The 23,387-nt window shown below is 39.1% G+C and overlaps 1 protein-coding gene across 9 annotated transcripts in view; it reads left to right on the top strand.

Annotated features, from left to right (window-relative positions):
• The window catches only part of ATP2B1 (ATPase plasma membrane Ca2+ transporting 1), a 66,939-nt gene that overhangs the window by 35,681 nt on the left and 7,871 nt on the right, over positions 1 to 23,387 (top strand). For 8 of the 9 annotated variants that reach the window (XM_083400942.1, XM_083400937.1, XM_083400944.1 and 5 more), the window contains 16 exons: positions 3,631 to 3,885; positions 3,972 to 4,097; positions 7,382 to 7,525; positions 10,150 to 10,188; positions 11,618 to 11,773; positions 11,952 to 12,166; positions 12,588 to 12,830; positions 14,348 to 14,589; positions 16,974 to 17,211; positions 18,199 to 18,378; positions 18,463 to 18,550; positions 18,936 to 19,042; positions 20,960 to 21,151; positions 21,356 to 21,569; positions 21,753 to 21,964; positions 22,939 to 23,046. In XM_083400942.1, coding sequence (XP_083257068.1) covers positions 3,631 to 3,885; positions 3,972 to 4,097; positions 7,382 to 7,525; positions 10,150 to 10,188; positions 11,618 to 11,773; positions 11,952 to 12,166; positions 12,588 to 12,830; positions 14,348 to 14,589; positions 16,974 to 17,211; positions 18,199 to 18,378; positions 18,463 to 18,550; positions 18,936 to 19,042; positions 20,960 to 21,151; positions 21,356 to 21,569; positions 21,753 to 21,964; positions 22,939 to 23,046 — 2,759 coding nt within the window. The remainder of the gene's footprint in view (positions 1 to 3,630; positions 3,886 to 3,971; positions 4,098 to 7,381; positions 7,526 to 10,149; positions 10,189 to 11,617; positions 11,774 to 11,951; positions 12,167 to 12,587; positions 12,831 to 14,347; positions 14,590 to 16,973; positions 17,212 to 18,198; positions 18,379 to 18,462; positions 18,551 to 18,935; positions 19,043 to 20,959; positions 21,152 to 21,355; positions 21,570 to 21,752; positions 21,965 to 22,938; positions 23,047 to 23,387) is intronic. The other variant, XM_083400941.1, reaches the window with a different exon arrangement.

Below are 23,387 nucleotides of genomic sequence, written 5' to 3'. Positions count from 1 at the left end.
TAATTGATAAAACACTACCTAATTTCTAGCTGTTCCCAATTACGTAATTTTATTCTAAGGCTGCTTGTTTTTGAAAAATTCAACTTGTAAAACACAATGAACTTTAGTTTAACAAAGGCTTCTCAGACAGCTGAAATGCTGCCTTTAGGGTTTAATTGGAAATTTGAACAATCTTTCAAATAAATTTATAATTTAAACTTAAGAATGCCATCAACAAAAGGGGAGTGAAATCCAGATGGGGTATTTCCACCTACTCACGCCACTGGACAAGAAGATGCAAATGAGCAGGAGTCATCTGATTGGGCCAGAGGACCTCTCCCCAGTTCACTTCCTGCTTAGCTGCACTGCAGGACATCTGTTCCCCACCCTGTCTTTTTACTAAGCCAGGGTGGGGTAGCAACTGGATTTTTACCCTTTCCTTTGCTTTTATTTTACTAACCCATAGTGTAAGTGAGCCTCACTTAGGCCATTTCCAAAAGGAAACCAAGGAAAAAGCATAGGCACGGAAGAAATGGGCCAGATGATATCCCCAGCAAATAATCACAAACAATAGTAAAACTGAAATGTGTCACCACCTCATTTGCAAGAGCAGGGAAGGCTATTATCATAATTAAACCTAGTGAATGGATTTGTCAAAACCTGTCTTAGCCTGAACAGGTGATCCACAAGTATACTGTGCTGAATGGTTTCAAAAGCTGTGAGATCCAGGACAATCAAAAATTTCTTTTCAGGTTAACCCCAAACTCATTTATTTGCAACATTCCTGTATTGCCAAATAAAAAATTTCTTCAGGCAGTTCACACAAGTTAAAACCATGAAGTTGGTTTTAAAATAATAAACAGTCAAAACAGCAACATAATAAAACCAGCAACAGAAAACAAATAGTGCAACACGTTTCAGTAATAAAACAAACACAAAAAGCCTGGGAAAATGAAAGGTCATTACAAGGTGTTGAAAAAGACCACAATGTAGGTAAACTCCTGGGGGTGGAAAGTTTTCCATAATGGGTAGCACTACTGCAAATGCTCTTTCCCTTGTGGCTTCCACTTCAGCTGATTTGGCAGGGACATATAGAAGTGGGCCTTCAGGTAATGATCCTTCAGGTAATCTGGCTCTAGGCCACTTGGGACTTTAAATGTTAATACAAGCACTTTGAATAGAGCTCAGAAGCAGACGAGAGCAAACCCCACAGGAAGTTACCAGAACACGAATGACTATAGCAAGACTATCTTTTTCCAGATAATATCATAACTGGTATATCATTTTGAGCTGATAAAAAGGTTCTCTGAACTACCAAGGATGCATGTGCATTAAGAGACAGTGCTGGATCCAGGAACACCCTCCAGACTGTGCTTCTGTTCCTTTGGGGAGAGTGCAACCTCCTTCAAAACAGCTTGTTGGATAGACCACCCACTAATAATACGTCTGTCTTGTCTAGATTGAGTTTCAGTTTATTGCCTCTTACCCAGTTCATTATCATGCCCAAGCACTGATTCGTAATGTCCACTGCCTAACCTAGTTTTGATAGAAAGGAGAGAAACAGCGAGAGGTCATATGTATATTGGAGACATCCAAGGCCACGCCTACAAATAACCTCAGCCAAAGAGTTCCAAACAGGCTCAAGACTGAATTTTAGAACTGAAACATGACTACAAGTTCTCTTGTTCAGGCATTCCCATCATTACCCTATTCTTGGGCAGAAGGTAATCTGATCTGGATGATGTGTTTAAACTCTGAACCAGATATACATGCACTGGAAAAAGATAACATAATGAATGTACTGCCCATCAGTGTACCTTTTATGTCAAACTATTGCCATTCTTCTCACATCTAGAGTTCTGCATGAATCATTTAATAGATAGTTGGAGAGTTTAAAAACATACCCATTCTCTCTCATTTCTTTCTTCTTTGACATCAGTTGAGTCAGTTCTTTGGGCTAAATAGGACTATCCTTTGTCAAAACTTCAAAATAGACTTAATCCACGAAAATGAGTAATACTGACGTGACCTCCACTAGTGGGGTGTGTGTGTGTGTGTGTGTATCAGACTTATTCATGGTGAATATTTTGCTCCAAAACATGAAAACTTAACCACCTCTCTAATTTGTTGTATACTGACAGTTACATTCTTTTTATCCTTGGCTTTAATCTGTTAGAACCTAGAATATATTATTGTACAGAATGGATCAGACTCTTATCTTGAAATAAATGGAAGAGATTCAGGGGCGATGTTCTTGGTTGATCAAATTTGCTTACATATTGATCCATAAATTTCGTCTTCCAAGAGTTGGTCCCCATCATGGTACCTTTTTATAAGCCCATAGCTGCTAAAAAGTGAATACGGGAATCTGTTACATGCAACGGAAAAGGTAGAAACTTTAAATCCTATGATCACAAGAAAAGAAATTTAAGTATTGATGTAAGCTCTGCTACCAGAACTTTTAGTTATGGACTAGACTAGTGGGCAAAGGTGTAAGGCCCCTGTAGTGGGCAAAGGTGAAAGGCAGGGGAGCTCTATGCAATGTGAAAACCCCTCTGTTTTTCCCAGCCCACTTCTGCTTTAATTGTTGAAAGCTCCAAGCCCAGCATGAGAAGAAGGGGGAGGTTTAAGGATATTTATCCAGAAACACCCACACACCCTGCATGGGCATAGATACCTTGGCTGTGTACATACCAGAGTCCTAATGCACATGTGTGTCACACAGATCTGATTGTTCCGTGTGTGCTTTTGCTCACATTCATCTACACATGAGCATTCATTTGCACTATTTTAAGTATTTTATTGTCTACGCCAGTGGCTCCCAATTAACTATGCTCTGCAGACCCCCTGTTTTTGAATAGCCAAGCCATGGACACCCTACTTTTGAAAATGTTATGGTAGTTTTTGTTATGTAAATGGTGCTGTGGACCCCTTGGGGTCCGCAGACCACCAGTTAGGAGCCACAGGTATGCACTAGTGTGGTGTGCTTGATAGGATGTATTTTCACTGTGAGTTGTTGTCCCCTCCCCTCAATTAGTATTTCCTTACTTGCCCCAGAGTTCCAGAAACCTGAGGTCCATTGTGGGTATGTGCACAGGTAATTGTTTACCTGTGCGTTGAGTAATTTTATTTTTATTATTGAGATGCAAGTTTTCCCATGTACTAAACTTGAACAAGCTGTGAGTTGAAAAGAATGTCTGTTGTACCACAGTGGAAACACCAAATTATATTGGGGGGAATATGGACTGCCACTTGGATGACGACTGAATAATGTGGATGACATGAAAAGTATGCTCATGTGGAATGCATTGAATCCACTTTAAACTGCTGTGTATATATAACCCTTGTGGACTGATACATTTAATCTGAATAATCCTATAGCACTTGTAATATAGTGGTAGGATACCACTGTCATGGTAGCCTAATTGCAGCCACATAATATGAACATTAACCAAAAAATTTTAAACTCAAGCTTTGTTGTAACCTTAGGAAAGCTGTCAAAGCTAGTGTGCGTTTGATATGGGGCCTAAGTCAGTATTATTGGGTTTCTTGTGTAATAAAGTTTGGATGATAAATTTCAGTTTTCAGATTAATGCAGAACAATATTAAAATTTGAGTATGCGATGCTGATTATTTGTTTACTTTTTCCAGTATGTGGAACAGTAGCAGCTGGTGAAGACGAGGATGAAAGTGAAACAGGGTGGATCGAAGGAGCTGCAATTCTCCTGTCTGTCGTTTGTGTGGTATTAGTCACAGCTTTCAATGACTGGAGTAAAGAGAAACAATTTAGGGGATTGCAAAGCCGCATTGAACAAGAGCAGAAGTTTACTGTCATCAGGGGTGGCCAAGTCATCCAGATACCTATAGCTGACATAGTTGTTGGTGATATTGCACAAGTAAAATATGGTAAATATACTTATTTATGATGTCATCTCTGGTAACTTCTTATTGAATGTATTTTAAAAGTACCATTTGGGCTCTTTCTTTTTTAGGTGACCTTTTACCAGCAGATGGTGTACTTATACAAGGAAATGACCTCAAAATTGATGAAAGCTCACTGACTGGAGAATCTGATCATGTTAAGAAAACATCTGATCGAGATCCTATGTTGCTCTCAGGTGAGTGATCAAATGATAGCGAAGAACTGGGCATGAGGTATTTTGGAAACTGGACAAAGTTTCCTACTTCAGGAACTAGGTTATGTGAAACACTGTCTTTCTAGGTGACAGCATGCTAAGATCTAGTACTCTTATGTATTATGTATCATGCTTTTAACCTTCTCAGGGCCGGAAAGATGGGTCTTAACAACAGGTAGGATTTCAGACATACAAGCATCGTTTAATGTGATTACTTTAAGCTAGGGTGCATCGCTGAAATGTCTCAACTTTCCATATTTGTTAAACACTGTTCATAGGGTAGTTTTATTAGACTCTGGTAATATGGATGCGGTGACCCCCTGAATTAAGTCAGCATGCCCTCATTTAGCTCCTCATCAATGAAATAAAAGATGAAATTATTCAAAGCCTGAAGTGAGTTATATGGTTAAGACTGCAGAAGTACTGCAGAGCCTTCCAGTTGACAGAATTCAGTTGTGCAAATAGGCAGCTATTGTTTTCCACTATACCCCAGAGACTATGCAGATTTAAACCTTATTGCCAGTCTCGAATTAACTGGTTCACTATCTTATATAGTATAGCCATGAACAATAACAAACTGAATGGTCTCCTGAGCATGTTGATATAGCCCTGTTTGGCTATATATCTGTCAGCACTCACTGCCTGAGTTTGCTGTTGGTGATACTTACAGCTGCTCAGTTCAGTGCACTTGAGGTAGATAGGCATTATCTTTGCAAGACAGTATATTTACAAATCATTTAAAAAATAATGGATTTTATTAGAATGCTACCCTTAACTAGCCTAATGGGGCTTGTCAGAGTGTGTATCATGGCCTAAGATTTAAAGTATTTCAGTAGAAACTCAGATGTGCTCCAGATAAACAGGACTGATTGCAATATTTAGATATATTAGCAGCTTATGGGAATGCTGAAATGTGGTCTTTTCTTTGGAATTTGTTTTTTTTTTCTTTTGGAAACTTTCTTCCCTAATCAACTTGATATCATGCAACTCATTATTATAATACATGAGTGCGTTAATAGTAAGAATGTTATGTTCTGTCTTATGCTACACTGCAGTTTTGTATAACTGTAATAAAATGTCTTATAAAAAGCAGTTCTAGTGTAAAGGACTTTACTGGAGAGCCCAACTTAAATTCCTCCAGGGGCCACTTTCGTTTATTAACCCAGCACGACTTCATGGCAGCTGCATTAACTACTGAAAAGCATTTTTTTTGCTACAGTTGTAACTGTGTTCAGTGCATTCTGCTAATCCCTTCTTGGCTTTGCTCCCATAGTACTGTTTCTTCTTTCTCTGACCTCTGTTAAACATCCCTCCTTCTCTGTGTGCCCCATAGCACATGCTGTGTCTTCACCACTACAAGTGTGCAGCCCATCTGTTTCCCCACTTGCAAGTGTCTGCATAACATGTTACCAACTCATTTTTCTCCTTTCTGTACCTCTGCAGTTCAGAACCCATCTGTTCATTCCTTTTCTTTCAGCATTTGCTCCATTTCTTCCATTTCATCTCACCCCTTATGTCTGATCTATTGTGATTGTGCAACAGTGCACAATACTTTCACTCCCCTCAGCATATGAATTGCTGGGAAATCTGGAACAGGTGGACAAGGCAGCCTGGCTTGCTGGCTAGATCACTAGAAGAAAACTCTGAATCCAGGAAGGGAGGAATAATACAGGCATAATATGGCAGATTTACTCCCATCTTACTTCCAGCTTATTGGCTATTTCTACAAATGTGGAGAAATGTGTTTATACAATGGATTTTATTTTATTTTGAGAGAGAGTTATCCTTTCAGAAGGTACATCTCCAAGAATCTCAAACATTCCTTTCAGCTGCCCCATCTCACATTTAATACCCCCCCCCCAAAAAAAAATACCCATAGGGAATGGGAAAGTAGTTAAAGGAAAAATTGGTAGACAGGTGCAATGGCAGCTCTCATCTTTTCCTGCACCTCATCCAAAGCAGTTTTGGGCTACTTAAGGGTGCCCCACTATAGTGCTGGCAAGGAAGGATCAAGTGCATGTGCCTTTGGTTCTTGGCCACATTCTTAAAATATTGTGGTCAGAAACCAGAAATGGCTGCACTAACGTTTCATTCCGAAATGTGTGTTTAGTGGTTCTCCTGCAAGAAGTACAGTACAGCACTATATTTTACATCAAGTGTGGAGAACCTTTGGCCCTCCAGATGTAGCTGAAATAATAATAATAATAATAATAATAATAATAATAATAATTTCATTTCTATAGCACTTTGTATTTTTAAGAAAAAACTCTTAAAGATATTTACAGCACAATAAAGTATTAAACAAAACAATCTAGAATAAAACATAAGCAACACATTAACAGGAAACTAACATCATAGATTTGTAGAGTTGGAAGGGATCCTGAGGATGATCTTGTCTAACCCCCTGTGATGCAGGAATATTCAGCTGTCCCAAATATGCATGAGTTTTAGTGTTGCACATCACATTGTTTGTAACTTTGTTGTTCAGTAGATTGTGCAACAGCATTCTGTTGGTGCAAAGCATTTCACCAGTGGAGTTAAAGTCACTTTAACTTAGTGTTATATTGGATGCATCCCAGTGTATGTATGAATGTATGTATGTATGTGTGAATGTGAACTTGGTAGGCATGCATCTTATATAAGCACAAATGTAGCCCACATGTGGATTGCACAAATCCTGCTCACCTGCCAGCTTGTTTTTCTGCAGCCGGCCCCCCATGTGACTTTCCTTCATCTAGATTTGTATAGGAGGAGCTTGGCTGGGGGAGAAATAGTTGCAGGGGGATTTCAGCATGTAAAGGGTAACTGTTCTGGGTTTACTTGTGCACTCCTTTGCTGCTAAAATTGCACACACACCCAATCCTGAAAGATTGTTAGGCTAAAATGGGAGTAATCCTATGTATGCTGCCCTGAGAATGTAGTTGAAAGGTGGCTATGAAAGGGGGATATAACTGCAATAGTGCCAGTTTTTAGGCATTTATCAGTGATCTTGCACATCAGCTGTATATTGGTTAGCCAGTAGCTGGCTGTTGGTAGGCACAAAATTTTCTAATGGCTATAGTCTTACTTAATGGTTTTTATTGGCTTAGCGTTTCTTGGGTATTATAAAACCCTTTACTTCTTTATATTTTCTGAATATCCTTTATTGATCAAAGGTGTGTTTCTGCTATAGGAAATTAATGGAAGTATTGTAACAAGTTTCTCGCTAACTTGTAGCAGATGTCTGTCTGGAACTTTTCATGAATATGAATGCTTTCACATTTCAGGTACTCATGTAATGGAAGGTTCTGGGCGAATGGTAGTTACTGCTGTAGGTGTAAACTCACAAACTGGAATTATCTTTACCTTGCTTGGTGCTGGAGGTGACGACGAAGAAGAAAAGAAAGAAAAAGAGAAAAAGGACAAGAAAAGTAAGCATGAACCTTTGGATGGACTTTAGAGATATATTTTGTAGTTGGCTTCTCTTCTGTAAGAATGTCTGCAAGTGGTGTTGGACCATGCAGAATGACAATGTAGGCAGGTACAAAATAACTACATAGAACTCCTGCTTCCACTCATTCCATTGTCCAAGCGGGTAAGTTTGAAATTTAAATAGTCAATTTTGTCTCTGAAGTCTTTCAAGTTAACATTCCCAGCTTGCTTCAGCTGACACTTCATTACTCACTTAATACAATCACTCAAGTGCTCTTAACAGTATCACAAAAATAGGATGTGTTAAGTGAGGCCTGTCTGATATTAGTAAACTCCATAGATTATAGAGTGTTCCCTCCTTTATACTAAAGGAAAAAACATGAATGGTGTTCTTTTATATATTTGAAGAAAGGCCATATCATTTGTTGTGTCCCTTTTGAAGTTAACCCTCTCCTCTAGCCCCTGAGTTTTTAATTTTTTATTTTGTAATACCTATACAGGTGTAGGTATAATACCACAGCTGCCATGGAGGACAATATTCAGATATTGTTTAAAATTACACTGCTTCACCTGGAAACTGATATTCACCTCTTTGGTTTGTATTGCACCTCATAGATGACCTGGCTCCAGCTCAGAAAATTTTTTTTTTTTTAGTGTGAACCTAATCAACACTGAGAAATCTCTCCACTTTTACTTGAATTAATGTCAAACTCACCTTTACTAATCTTGATATGTCAGGACTTGCATTAATAGCAATACTATAATGTGAGGCGGTTTAGGGCTGTATGCACTCCATGCTTGTACTGGGTAAACCAGTAAAAGGAGTAGCAGAAGCATTTCTTCTCATTTCATTTGAACTATAGCTATAAAAGAATCTCATTTGTTATAATCATATCCCTCTTCCCCTGTTTATCATGAATAGAATAAAAACTTGAGGTTGGGGGTAGAGGAAGATTTCAACTTTTGAGCTTATAACTACAGTGGTACCTTGGTTCTCAAACTTAATCGGTTCTGGAAGTCTGTTCCAAAACCAAAGCATTCCAAAACCAAGGTGCACTTTCCCATAGAAAGTAATGCAAAATGGATTAATCCGTTCCGACTTTTAAAAACAACCCCTAAAACAGAAATTTAACATGAATGTTACTAACAAGACCACTGAGCCATAAAATGAAAGCAATAATAATGTTCTGTACATACAATACAATAAATACAATACAGTACATACAATAAATAAGACAGTATTGTAGATGATAAAAATTAATATTTTTTTTCCTACCCTCACTGATGATAGTCATTGTTTAGATGGGGGGCTTTTATCCATTTCTGCAGTCACACAATCAATCATAAAACGAAAAACAAGCTGCAGTCACAAAAATGAAAAAGCCACACAAACAAAAATAAAAAATAGCAAAAACAAAAGCACCAAATATCACCTCAGAACACTGCAATCAGAAACAGAAGGCTTTAATTACAATGGGGGGGAGGACTTAAATTAGTTGCGCAAGGGTAAAACGGGATAAAAAATGCTTTTATTACGATTGGGGGGGGGGCCTTAAATTTGCCGCACCAGGGTAAAACGGGATGAAAAATGCCTTTATTACGATGGGGGGGGGGACTTAAATTTGCCACGCAAGGGTAAAACAGGATGAAAAAATCCTTAATTACTATGTGGGGGACTCAAATGTGCTGCACAACAGTGAAAACGGAAGCTTAGGAGCACGTTTCAGCTTCCGAGGCAAAGTTTGAAAACCGGAACACCTACTTCTGGGTTTGTAGCGTTCGGGTTCTGAGTTGTTCGGGAACTAAGCTGTTCGAAAACCGAGGTACCACCGTACATATGTATTGTAAGCTTACATATGAAACTAATCACCTTCCAGCTCCTGTCACAATGTTCAGAGGCATAAAGTTCCCCTAAAGCATGGCACCTCTGAACAGTTGAACACTGTTACATGTAAAGAATTGCAGGCTTATTCTAAGTGAAATTAAACCTGAACATTCCAACTGTCTTCTGAAACACATTGGGATCTGCACCTTGGTATCAAGCAAGACATTATTCTAAACGTGTCATTAGCAATTATGTCAAGTTTTTAATATTTAATACTAGGCACAGGGAGAGCTGAACTTCATGGGGAACGTTGCAGGAGATTTAACCCTTTCTTTCACAGCCACAGTTGAAATGAAAATTGCCCCCTGCCACCAGTAGTGTCAATGGGAGCTTTTTTTCCTAAGGTGAATGGGGTGTGAGGAAGGATCTTTATTGATATAAGGGTTAATCCACAGTTCCCTGCATGCTGTGATCCTGGTGGCTATCAGCCCCTTTCCCAACCCTGGCATTTAAAAGAACCTGATTTAGTTGCTAATACATTTAGTATGGCTTTAGATTGGTATGCATCCCTGAAGTCCAGAAAACTGCTCAATTACTGTGAAAGAGCCTGGTCCAGCACAGCAATAAACGGTTACGCAGACTTCGCAGTTATAAGAGAAATTATAAACAGTCTCCTCTTCATGCTGTTGGTGCAGCAGTGCCCTTTAAGACTAGATAATTGAGCAGAAGATCTCATTATCCAAATCTAAAAGTGCTTTGATCCTAGATTTCTAAAAACAACTATTTTTTTATTGGCAGGTAAAAAACAAGATGGGGCTATTGAAAATCGTAACAAAGGTAATTAACAGTACTTACAACATTAACTTGATTTTTTGAGCAAGCCGGATTAACCATAACTTTTAGGCAAAAGTTGTGCATCACATTTTAAAACTATACATAGCTTAATCTTGCATCTAATATATGTAACTAGCCCTCACAATCTTATGCTAGGATATATGGAACTGATGGGATTCAGCAAATGCACCCTGTCAGTGGAAGCGCTGTGTAAGGACTTCCACTTGCACAATGGAACCTTCTCCCCTTTCTGCTGTCTGTACCCAAAAAAAATGGCTGGGGGGTGGCTCAGGAGAACCCTTAGAACAGCATGTGAGATGAAGGGAGGAACAATTGTTCCTTATGGCAAGCTGCTTGTTAAAGCACAACATTGAATTCCTCCCATATTCTTAAATATGTTTAAGAGATTGAAAAGGGACCACAGGCTCATGTGCTCCTTCCCCCAACACAGAGCTTAAACTGCAGTTAATAATTCGATCAGTGCCAATATTCACCAAAGTTAAAGCTAAGCTGGACTTTTGCTTAATACGGAGTTCTAGCTGGGGTTCCAAGTGGCTCACTCTCAGATGCGGCGGAGTGAGGATGTAATTCTGTGGCCTCCTCTCAATCTGACCATGGTTTTATAGCAAGTCCAAGCCAGTTGATAGTCTGAAAAGTCAGTATTCTATTGCCGTGTTCTGTGAGGGTATAGTACTGTTCTTATAAATGCAGGATTGTGTCTGAAAATGGCAGCCCACTGTCACTTTCCCTTAGTGTACTTTCCCCGTCTCTGCTTGTGATGTCCAGTGAGTGAACATTTCAGCAACAGACCCGTGTCTAATATCACAAGGCATTGTGCTGTAATAAATCTATTTCTCAAAGCAATTTCTTTCATTCTCTGTGGCCTGAGATGCAAATAACTGTATCCAGTTCTTTGTTTGCCATGGACCCCTCTCTCATGCACCCCAACCCTGTGGAGTACTCAGGTAAGAAGGGCAATGAGTAGTGCCCTTCGTCATTGTGTTGGACATGTGCAGAATGCTGTTTGTCTTTGTCTCAGCAGGAATAAAGAGAACTCCACTAAACACCCCTTGAGTTCTCTGAACTGGAGAAAAACTTGGGGCAAAGGATGCATGTATGCCTTCCCCCTGCATTTGACATGTGCCTAAAGCTAAGCAAACACCATTCCTTTTCCTAGAGTTTTCTGTAGTTTGCAGAATTTGGGTAACAGGATTTTTGTTGGAGGCATGCAAAACAGGCAAACATGCAGTAGGGAGTCACTTGGTCACATAAGCCAGTCTTGCTATCTATTCTTCACCCCTTTAATTTCAGAATATTAAATACATGCTGCTCTAGATATAGAATAAATGTCAATGACTAAATCTTTAATTTGAGGTTTACTCTATAGTGTTAGGAGTGGTGGTTTATCTATTATTTTCCCCCTTAAACTTAGCAAAAGCTCAGGATGGTGCAGCGATGGAAATGCAGCCCCTAAAAAGTGAAGATGGTGTTGATGGAGATGACAAAAAAAGAAACAATATGCCCAAGAAAGAAAAATCAGTTCTCCAAGGAAAGCTCACTAAGCTAGCAGTTCAGATTGGCAAAGCAGGTAATGGCTTATTTAGTGTTCATCCTTAATGCCAGATTCTTAATGAACAAGCATTCATCTGTAGATCTTTTCTCAAACTTAACTTTGTATTAAAATTTTGAAATGAGTTTTTGAGACCTATTTTTAGAGTTTTGTCAATAATATGAATGATTAACTGGTTCTCATCTCTTCCTAAAAGGATTGCTGATGTCTGCAGTCACAGTCATCATTCTTGTATTATATTTTGTAATTGATACCTTCTGGGTCCAGAAACGTCCTTGGCTTGCTGAATGTACACCAATATATATTCAGTACTTTGTAAAGTTCTTTATCATTGGTGTTACTGTCCTGGTTGTGGCAGTTCCAGAGGGTCTTCCACTTGCAGTTACTATCTCACTGGCTTACTCTGTAAAGGTATGTGTGAGAAACCTATGCTTTTGTATGGTAGTACATTATATAGTATAGATATACATTCATAGATGTTTTTCCTAAGAAACTGGATCAATGAAATGTTTTTGAATGGTTTATCTGCTTGTTCTGTTGGTTTGTTCTGCATCAACCTATCTTTACAAACACTGTGGTCATAAAGTAATCACTCAGCATTAAATGTAACTCTTCCAAACACAAGGAGTATGCTTGTTAAAATAACCCTTACAGTCGATGCATTTGTCAATTGATTTTATCTTTACCCTCTGGGTACTAATTATAAAGCTTAAATATGGGATATCCATTGAATATTTATTATTGAGGAATCTCAACCACAGCATGCACAATGACAGGTGAATTCTAAAAATGTGTTTAATGTTGTTAGACTGACTTAATCTCTTTTTTATAGAAAATGATGAAAGATAATAACTTGGTCAGACATCTGGATGCTTGTGAAACAATGGGAAATGCAACAGCCATTTGCTCAGATAAAACAGGAACATTGACAATGAACAGAATGACGGTAGTCCAAGCTTACATCAGTGAAAAACATTATAAAAAAATTCCTGAGGCACAAGCTATTCCTGAGAAAACCTTGTCATACCTTGTAACAGGAATCTCTGTAAACTCTGCTTATACTTCCAAAATCTTGGTAAGTGTGTATTGGAAACTATTGATTCAGTGGTAGAGTTAAAGCATCTCCCATTGAAACAATAGGTCTCATAACTTTTGAAGGATTGTTCTCATTTAAATTCTTCAGAGTTCTATAATAAACATGTTTACTAAAGTCATATATATCATATATGTACATTACTGAAAGATTACTAAGCTGATGGGAAAGCTTTGATCTTTCTGAATAACCATTGGGAATATACCATATTTTTCCGTGTATAAGACTAGGGTTTTTTTACCAAAAAATTAGGTTTAAAATTGGGGCTCGTCTTATATACGGGTAGCGCTGAGGGGTGTTTTCTTAATTTGGAGTCCCCAAAAATAGGAGGCGTCTTATACATGGGGAAGTCTTATACATGGAAAAATACGGTAATTAAAATGAATGTTAATATGATATTTGAGCTTCCTTGGCTAAATAATTTTTTGGCATTTGGTTTTTGAAATGCCAAATGGCTCTATATTGCTCTTCTCAGCTCTAATGCATTTTGAGTTGAAATGTATTTCCTGGGATATAGCAATAACAATAAAAGCATAATAATAATAATTTAAAAGTTTGTCTATTTTCTGGATAAAATAGCATCAATTAATTCTGAAACTGATAATTTTATGCCTCGGCTTACCTAATTCATGGCTTAATTAGTTCAAATTTCTCAAGTACTTATGTATATGATCTACTGAAACTGTTCTGGAGTCACAAAGTTTCACTTGTCATTTTAGCTTTCTTGTCCTTTCAGTATTTTATCTGTTGCTCTGATTGGGAAGAGCAGTGAAATATGCAAGAATTGCCTTAGCAGACTCACCAAGCCAAACACCAACCATTCTCTGTGTGGCCTGACAGTGCTCAACACCCCCTGTTTTTGCAGTCTCAGGTAGGCAGCAAAAACAAGTTTATTGAGCAGCTTACAGAGCATGGTTAGTGAATTGAGTTTGGCTTTATGTGTTGTATTATGCAGGCCCACATACCTGCAAACTAGCAGTTGTACTGATTTAAGGACATGTTTACAAATGACACTATCCTTTATTTTTGTTTGGCCTTGGTAAAAGGGCCATTCCATGCTGAACACCAAACTACAAATGTGTCTCTGTGTCTTGCCTGGTATTGAAATGTGCACCTGACCTTTCTCATTGCACCATTATCCTGCCAGTCTGTAAGAACTGACCCTCAGTTACTCATTGAGTCTAATTTAACAGCTTTCTAAGAACTAATATGACTCCTGAAATTGTCTCTGACTTTTAGTGCTTGTGCTCTGACTTGAGAAGACAAATTAGTAATATAAATTTTTCTATTGGTTGCACTTTATGAACATTAAATTGCCCCTAAGCAGTGACATATTCTTTAAAGAGGTGTGTAAGCTAAAATTTGCATCCAGTTTCAGCATATAACTTGCAAACCTTCAGCGTATGATTTCTGAGATGCTGAATTCTAAGCTGCTGCCTATTCCTTATTTCCTTGAACCAGAAGCAAATTCCTTCTCAAGGGCTTATTCTGTCTTTCAGCCTCCTGAAAAGGAAGGTGGCTTGCCGCGTCATGTTGGTAATAAAACTGAATGTGCCTTGCTGGGACTGCTGCTGGATTTGAAACGAGACTACCAGGATGTTAGAAACGAAATACCAGAAGAGGCACTTTACAAAGTCTACACCTTCAACTCTGTTAGAAAGTCCATGAGTACTGTGTTAAAGAACTCTGATGGCAGTTTCCGGATATTCAGCAAGGGTGCCTCGGAGATAGTTCTTAAAAAGCAAGTTAACTTTTTGTGGTCTCTTATCATGTAACGGTGTGATGAAATTCCTGAAATGGTGCCTTCTGTTCCTTGGCTTTTAAGCACTGTATTTCTTCATGGTCCAAGTCAGGAGTTCTTAGAACTAGCTAATTTAGAAACCTTTCCTATAAGATGTTGGTATAGAGCTTGCAACACAGCTGAATGCTTCATTGACCCAAACATAATCTAGTTACTTTCCAAGTCTTCGGTGAATACAAAGTTGCATTTTACTTTCATTAGTCATGTGATGCAATTACTACTTTTTGCTAGAGATTAGATATATAATCTTGTGGCTTAATCATGGAAACAGTGAAGTATTTCCTGCTCGTCTTCCCATTAAGATGATAGTTTTCATTATCTGCCCATTGAATGAAATGTATTCTTTTCTTTTTAATTGCAAAGTTTGGTGGTCAGTGAGGGCAAACTTGTTCACATGGACTGGGTGAAAAGGGAGCTAGAAACAGTCATTTTGCTTTTGTAGTTCAGGCTATTGTGTACTTTATCTTACAGGTCACACTGAACTGATTGTGGAAGATAAGGGGGGGTCTGTAGGAAAACATGACAATTGAGCTCCTGAACAGTTCCCTCTTTTGTGAAGACTTGTAGAGTTGGCTTGTAGCCTTGACATTCTTGGGAATATATGAATATGCATTTTATGATCTGCTAAGCACTTACCCTATATATAAAATATGACAATGCCAGGACTACAGCACCTCTTACTGGAACGGATCTTGCTACTCTTCTGAGCCTTGTCCTAATGTTTTTAACATCTGAGTGAAAACCTTTCCCATTTTGGGTGCATTTGACTTACCTTTGTTACTGCTGGGCTGTGAGATGCTGGCAAAGGGGAGCAGGATAAACTCCTGGGAGATACTCCTAGAACATGGTAGGAATGCCGTACTGTGAATCCCTCCCCCTCCCCCACTTTTGTGCCTTCGCTAGCCTTTACCTTCCCTATCGCCACCACCAAGCATTGGCATAAAAATGTTCACATACTGGGAGGTGGGATGACAAGGCAACCAAGTTCTTCATGAAATCTGTGCTGGGATGCATGTGTATCTAGTTGCTGCAAGTTTTAGGAATATTTAATGTTAGCCCCAGAAAGTACCATATTTTTCGCTCTATAACATGCACCTGACCATAACGCGCACGTAGTTTTTAGAGGAGGAAAACAAGAAAAAATTATTCTAAACAAAACAGTGGATGTTTGATTTTTGTGGTTCATGCTGTGGCCACAGACATGATCTGACGGTGAGTTTGGGGTAGCCCAATGCAAAAATCCTGAGGATCCATGCTTTGTAACCACGTTTTTGCGCCATTGCAGCCCCATGAAATAGTGGGTGCGTGTGTGTTTTTTGGTGCAGGCTGTAGCCATGGATATGCTATGTGATCTGATGGTGAACTTGGGGTGACCCAGTGCAAAAATCCTGAGGATCTGTGTGGATCCGTGCTTTGCAACCACGTTTTAAGTGGGGAGGGAAGGAAAAGCATTCAAGGGACAGGGAGCACGCATGGGGTGTGTGGAGAAGGATGCGGCTAATAATGCAGGCGAGGGGTTTAAGGGGAGAAGGAGCTCGCATGGGGTGTGTGGAAAAGGAGCTTTTCGGCGAGCTTGAGTGGGGAGGGGGGAGGGAAAGAGCACTGTTGCTTTAAAGGAGCCAGCCGGACAGCAGCCACTTACAGCAGTGTAAGCAGCTCCTTTCCTCTCCCGCTTTGCTCCTTCTCTCCCTCTTTGCTGCTTTACGCAGCTAATGGCGAATCCCCTGCAACCCAAGTCCTGCTCAGCGGATCAGCTGAGACGCTGGGAGAATCGTAATTTCCCCTTCTCCCTCATCCCGTGCCCTCCTGTCCCCAGCAGCCTTTTTAAAAACTTTTTTACTGGTTTTCACTGGGCTCGTGGCTCAGAGCCCTCCTGTGCCCTGCCGTCCCTCTGCAGCCTCATTGCTCCGTTTAGAGAGCACACGGACCTTTGCTAGCTGAGGCTGCAGCAGCTGTTGCTGGCTACGCGGCGCTTTTTCCGGCTCGCTATGGCTCCCGTCTGTCCCTTCTCCCGTGTAAGCGGCTGCTGCCCGCTTTGCTGCCATGGCTCTCCTTCCCTCCCTCCTCCCCGGCTCCTCCTCCTCCTCCTGGCTGTAAAGCAAGCAAAGCTAGAGCGGGACAGAAGCCCTGCAAGCGGCTCCCGCTTTGCTTGACTGACGGCAGCCATGAGTGCATTCGCTCCGTAACACGCACAGGCATTTTTCCTTACTTTCTAGGAGGAAAAAAGTGTGTGTTTTGGAGCGAAAATTACGGTACCTGCGATGCAGATGACCTTTTTTATTGAGTGTTCTGGATCTTGAAAATTGTTTCTATTTTGTTTTCAGGTGCTTCAAGATACTGAGCGCGAATGGTGAATCCAAAGTGTTCAGGCCAAGGGACCGTGATGATATTGTAAAAACTGTGATTGAGCCTATGGCCTCAGAGGGACTCAGAACCATATGTCTGGCATTCAGAGACTTCCCAGCTGGAGAACCTGAGCCAGAATGGGACAATGAAAATGACATTGTCACTGGGCTTACATGTATTGCTATTGTAGGCATTGAAGACCCTGTGAGGCCTGAGGTAGGCGGAAACTCTTCATTAAAGTGTGTTTTAGAACATTATTTGCTAAAGTAATAACTTAATGTTCTGCCAGTGTTTGGAAACAATGCCATACTTTACTTCGAAAACAGGTGTAAGCATGTCAAGGCATTAAAATAATTCCCGAGACCTAACATAACCAAATAAGGATAAATTCACATCTTCATTTTGATTGGCTTGAGTTCGATCTTCAAGTCCCTTTTGTGAGTGAAAAGTAACTGCTGCAGATGGTGTCATTTTTAGGGAAACATATCACATCCTGAATTTGTGTGAGGTGAGGTAGATCCCACTGCCTCTTTAAGAACATGTCTTTATCCATGCTCCAATGCAATAGGTGGTGAACCCTAATTAAATACCCCAAATGAGAGAAATATTCAGTATAAACAACATGTGCTTTTAATCTAAAAGTTACTAGACATTTGCAGAATGTTTTTTCCTGCCCTGCTGATCAAGCTTAAGTCATAGTTCTCTTAGATAGCAAGTGAACCCCCATAAGTAGTCTGCTGTGTTACAGGGTTTGATAACAAAACTTGTGTCAAATGTCTGAGAATTAGGCTTTGTCTCAAAATAGCAAGAAAAATTTTATACATTAGTTAAACTGGAGACTTCAGTCCCAGTCTCTCTCTCAGCCTTAAAACCTTTCAAAGATGGGACACCCAAATGTTTTTAGTAGTAAGTGCATTTAATAAGTTAACTGTAAGCTATAGGAGATTAAGTGTTACAGGTGCCCAGTTGTTGCCATTAACACCCAAATATACATGATTATATTTGGAATATATGCCTAATAACATAATGATACAAAATTATCTATGGAACTGTGTTAAGCCATATTATTTCAACTGAAGGACAATTTGAGATTAAGTAAGCAGGAGATTGGAGGGCAGAGAGTTGTGGATAAATAATGTTTCAAGCATGTCCATGTAGCAAAGCTTCTTCATAAACTATTCTTTTTTACAAAATAAAAATTAGGTACCAGATGCAATAAAAAAATGCCAGCGTGCTGGTATAACTGTTCGTATGGTTACTGGTGATAATATCAACACTGCCCGTGCTATTGCTTTGAAATGTGGCATTTTGCATCCTGGTGAAGATTTCTTATGCCTAGAAGGCAAAGAATTCAACCGACGAATACGTAATGAAAAAGGAGAGGTAGGTTTGGTTAATATTATTCCCTTGAATTTTGGTTTTTGAAAGTTTGCTTAGTTATAAAGCTAATCTAAATTATCTTTGCAGATAGAACAAGAGAGAATAGACAAAATTTGGCCCAAGCTTCGTGTGCTTGCAAGGTCGTCCCCCACTGACAAACACACACTGGTAAAAGGTAAATAAGCATTCTCAAATAGAAGGGTTGACTATAACTGATTGCTTTCCTTTGGAGCGGGGAGAATAAACTTTTTATTTTAGCCCATGATACTTGTATCGATCATATCAATCCTGTATCTAGGGCTGTCAAGGTCATCCTTCAAATCTGTAACCCTGCTCTGCAGGCATTAAAAGGCAAAAATTTAAAGAGGTGTTAACCAAAGTATTTTAGAAAAGACTTGTCCAACCATTTAATCAAGGACATCTATTCAATGACTGGATAAAGGTCTTTAGGATCAGGAGGCCATATCTCTTCTTAATACGGTTAATGTTAGGTCAAGGCCAAACAGCAGCTCATGATTTGTATTTTGATGGCAATTCATATATCTGTACTTCCATTTTAGGTATAATAGACAGTACAGTTTCAGAACAGAGGCAAGTTGTAGCGGTGACTGGTGATGGTACCAACGATGGTCCAGCATTGAAAAAAGCAGATGTTGGCTTTGCCATGGTAAGTTTAAACTTCTGTCTACTGATTTTGATAAGTGCTCCTTTGCTGAGCTGTACTGCCAGTTTTCATTGTGATGAACATTTGGATTTATACCAAAGATTGAATACATCTAACTTACACTCAGCAGTGGCAAGAGCAAAACTGAGTGCAGCTCCCTTGGCTTTCTGTTAACCCTATTCTGAAATAACCTTGAAGAGGGAAACTGCATAAACTTACATTGTCCCTATACAGGATTACACATGTATGAAAAGTGAAACAGGACTGCAGTTGGGTTCCCATCTGTTCACTGTGTCAATTGGGATAGAAGCACAACTTGATTTTTCAGTATATTATGTTGCAGCTTTCTTGGTGAAGGGTGGGATGTGGAGTAACTTGTGTCTCTGAATCTAAAATCAAAAGTAGGAACCTGAAGCTATTAATGTGGAGATGGCACAATAAACCTATGTTTTGATAATACCAGCTAAAATAGCTAGGATTCTTAGTTTGTGTAAAGACATATAAAGCCATCATTGAGCATTCCGGGAGGCTGTTCTGAACGGATAGCGGGGGAAGAAGTGGAAAACCTCAGAGAGAAATTTTACTGTCGCTGCTTGAGGTCAGATTGTATGAAACTCACTTTTGGCCATTTTAACCTGAAGCGTGCTGGGTCACGAGAAGTTAATGTGGTTCATGCTAAGCTGATACCACATTTGAGCATTTATTGCTGAGATCAGGTTTCTTCTGTTCCTTTTCCTTGTCATAGTGGAATTGTGCCACTGCAACTAAGATGAGTGTAGACTAGCTTATCTCTTTAGAATTTGGTGTCACTTACATGACGCTGAACCATGAATGCTTCTATGTGTGTGGTTTTTTTCTTTTGAGTCTGGTTCATTGATCATTCCAAGAAGTAGAAATGAATTGGTCTTGTTGCTCTTGTGGCAGGTGAATCTTTAGATTCCCTCCATACCACTCACATATGTAGTAGCATTTTAAGGTTACCCTTCCTTTTTTAGTTGAAGTAGCTGTGTTGCTGCATAAGTAACATTCTTTATACTACCAGCAGTTTTTAACACTAGCAGCTTTTCTGATTTTGTGGATCATAATCATTTGACACAAGTAGCTGACTACTTTCCTTGTTGGAATGATACGTAAGGGACCATGCCTAGATTCCAAAACCTATTGCTTTCCTCAGCTAGAACTTGTGGAATTTGCTTAATGTGAATGGAACATTCAGGAGCTGTGCTACTGTGCCACCTAGTGGCTTTGGAGGCTAACAAAAGAGGCTTTAGAGCATCAGGCTATTTTCATCTAAGCAAAAAATGTGCAAAATATTGATAAAGGGCAAATGAAGCCAAAATGTGCCATTTCAGATACTTACATTGTGGGTTTATTGTACTGGAATAGCTTTAACTAGCTTATGTGCCATACTTCATCAGTAATCATCCCTAATGGGAACAGATGAAATTCACTTTCAAGATTTGTAGTCTATGCATTGCAATTCTGTAGTGAGTACATTAGACTAAGACTCATTGAAATCAGACTTTCTTCCGCATGTGCAAAGGAATGGATTGCATGTTTTATTAAGTCAGTTAATATTAGTGCCAACAACTCTCTATCTCCAGATAGAAACCCGAACTAATAATTGTTGCAATTGATTTTTATATACAAATGCTGACAGTGTCTAGCCTAAACAATTGGATATGACACAATAGTTATTCTTCTTACCATTTGATATTACTTAAACTCGCTATCAAGATAGTGCATCATAATAACAGCTTTTGTACTGAAATATATGTTAAAAGCAAAGGATGAGACCACTGGAAGATGGTAATTTTTGGACCAGTGTTTTCAGGACTTGTGCGTGCACTTTTTAACTGCAATGTGTGTAGCTGGAATGTTGTTCATGGTGTTGTGACTTTTTTGGGATTTTTCTTTCAGGGTATCGCTGGAACTGATGTAGCTAAAGAAGCTTCCGATATTATTCTCACAGATGACAACTTCACAAGCATTGTTAAAGCAGTTATGTGGGGCCGAAATGTGTATGACAGTATCTCCAAATTCCTTCAGTTCCAGCTTACTGTCAATGTAGTTGCAGTAATTGTTGCTTTCACAGGAGCATGTATTACACAAGTAGGTATTATGTGTTCATTTTCAACTAGTGAAAATGCACACTTTGTATAAACTGATGATACTAGCTTTTTAGAGTGAATTTACTAGATGTATTTTTAAAAGCACAGTACCAAACCTCAATGGAGAAAACATTTAACTGCTGCATGGCTTGTTGGTTTCTAGGATATTTGTGTTTATGTATTAGGAAATGTATCGTTTTTGTAGGATTCTCCACTTAAAGCTGTTCAGATGTTATGGGTAAATCTCATAATGGACACACTGGCTTCGCTTGCCTTGGCAACGGAACCACCCACAGAAGCTCTCTTGCTGAGGAAGCCTTACGGTAGAAATAAACCTCTCATCTCGCGAACGATGATGAAGAATATTCTGGGCCATGCTTGCTATCAGCTTGTGGTTGTCTTTACACTCCTATTTGCTGGTAAGAATTCTAGATTCCTAAGCTTTAACTTTTTAGAAGCTAAGTGTTTTCTATTGACTGCTTCTCAAATAGCTATTTTAGTTTTCGAATGAACTCTTCAGTATTTGATGTTTACATGGTAATGCCTTACATGAAAATCTAAATCAGCACGAGATACTGAGAGTGTTAATCTCCCCTTCACAGGTGAAAAAATATTTGACATTGATAGTGGACGGAATGCACCTCTTCACGCACCTCCTTCAGAGCACTATACTATTGTGTTTAATACATTTGTTATGATGCAGCTTTTTAATGAAATAAATGCACGAAAAATCCACGGTGAAAGGAATGTATTTGAAGGAATTTTCAATAATGCTATATTCTGTACCATAGTTCTGGGCACATTTATTGTACAGGTGGGTTGGTTACTGAACTTACTTGATAAAGAATTTTTTATTTTTTGTTGGCAAAGTTTTTCTCTCTATATATATACCGGTGTATATGTATATGTATATGTATATGTTAGGATACAGCATCCTTAGCAGGTGTAACATAGTATGTAATTCGGCTGACATCTTTAGAAATGCTTTAAATTTGGAGATAAAATAAATCTCTGCCCATTATTCTGATGAATCCAACACGATCAGTTAAGACAATTTTGTTTGGAAATCTGATCTTTTCATATGTGACTTAAATCCAGCTTCTAATTTCACAATTAAATGGGCATTGTATTTGCATGTTAGATAAGATTGAACTTTTGACTCTGATCCTGTCCGCTGTCAACTAAAGCTAAGTGTATCCATCTAAGAATGTGGCAGAATTAGTAATTAGTGTTTTGGATGCCTGCACTGGAGTGTTAAATATGTTTGTATGGTTCCAAAATAATGAATGACTTCTCCCAGAACTGCCCTGGTAACTGCCCCTTAAAATGCAAATAATGCATTTTGTATTGATTGATTTTTTTGTATTGATAGTTTGTATTGATTTTTTTACTTCATTGCATTTTTCCTCCACCCATCTTCCCAAAGGAAACCTAGGGCAATGCACATACAATCCAACATAATAAAATAAAATATTAAAGTACCAATATAAAACTATAATTAAACAATAACATTCCAGGTAGCAGAGATAAAAATATCACCCCATCACAGTTTCCCAGGGGCTTCACAAATCGTGACCTTGCTGTCTACCAAAAGATGCGCGTGGTGGCGACAAACAGTAGACCAGATGCATTGGCAGAAGCAAGCTTCTGGGGAGCTCTAAAAATCCAACAGAAAAATAGCTCAGAATTTTATTTTCGGAATAGATGGGTCAAATAATTTGGTGCAGCATAGCCAGCACCGACTTTTAAAAATAAAGTAGTGATAATATTTGTGATTTTTCTTAACAGATCGTCATTGTGCAGTTTGGAGGGAAACCTTTCAGTTGTTCGGAGCTTACAGTAGAACAGTGGCTCTGGTCAATTTTTCTAGGAATGGGCACACTTCTCTGGGGCCAGGTAAGAAGCAACAGCTTTTTTGTGCAGTTCACTTGCTGGAATTATCAGTTCTTCTGTTTGGAAAAATGTGTGTGTGTGCATCCTACACTCCTCCTATAGCAAGTGTGGTTTTCCCACCTGTAAGCAACTTGCTCCATTACTCCCACTTTGAAGTTTTGTAGGGAACTTAGGGAAAGGAAGAATTTGCTAGCAGTGTCACTCACCTGATGGTAAGACTTCTCTCCGTGGAATGGGGAGCAAGTTTTTGGCAATTCTGTCTTCCTCCCTGCAGCTCCCCTGACTCCCTAAACCTGCTGCAAAGGGCTGGGGTAACCCTCTGGAGCATATTTAGGAAGGACACA

This window comes from Podarcis tiliguerta (genome assembly GCF_965153285.1).
Source record: "Podarcis tiliguerta genome assembly, chromosome: 10".
NCBI classification, from domain to species: Eukaryota; Metazoa; Chordata; class Lepidosauria; order Squamata; family Lacertidae; genus Podarcis; species Podarcis tiliguerta.
Note: the sequence above shows the minus strand (reverse complement) of the source record. Positions and strands in the feature narration are given on the sequence as shown.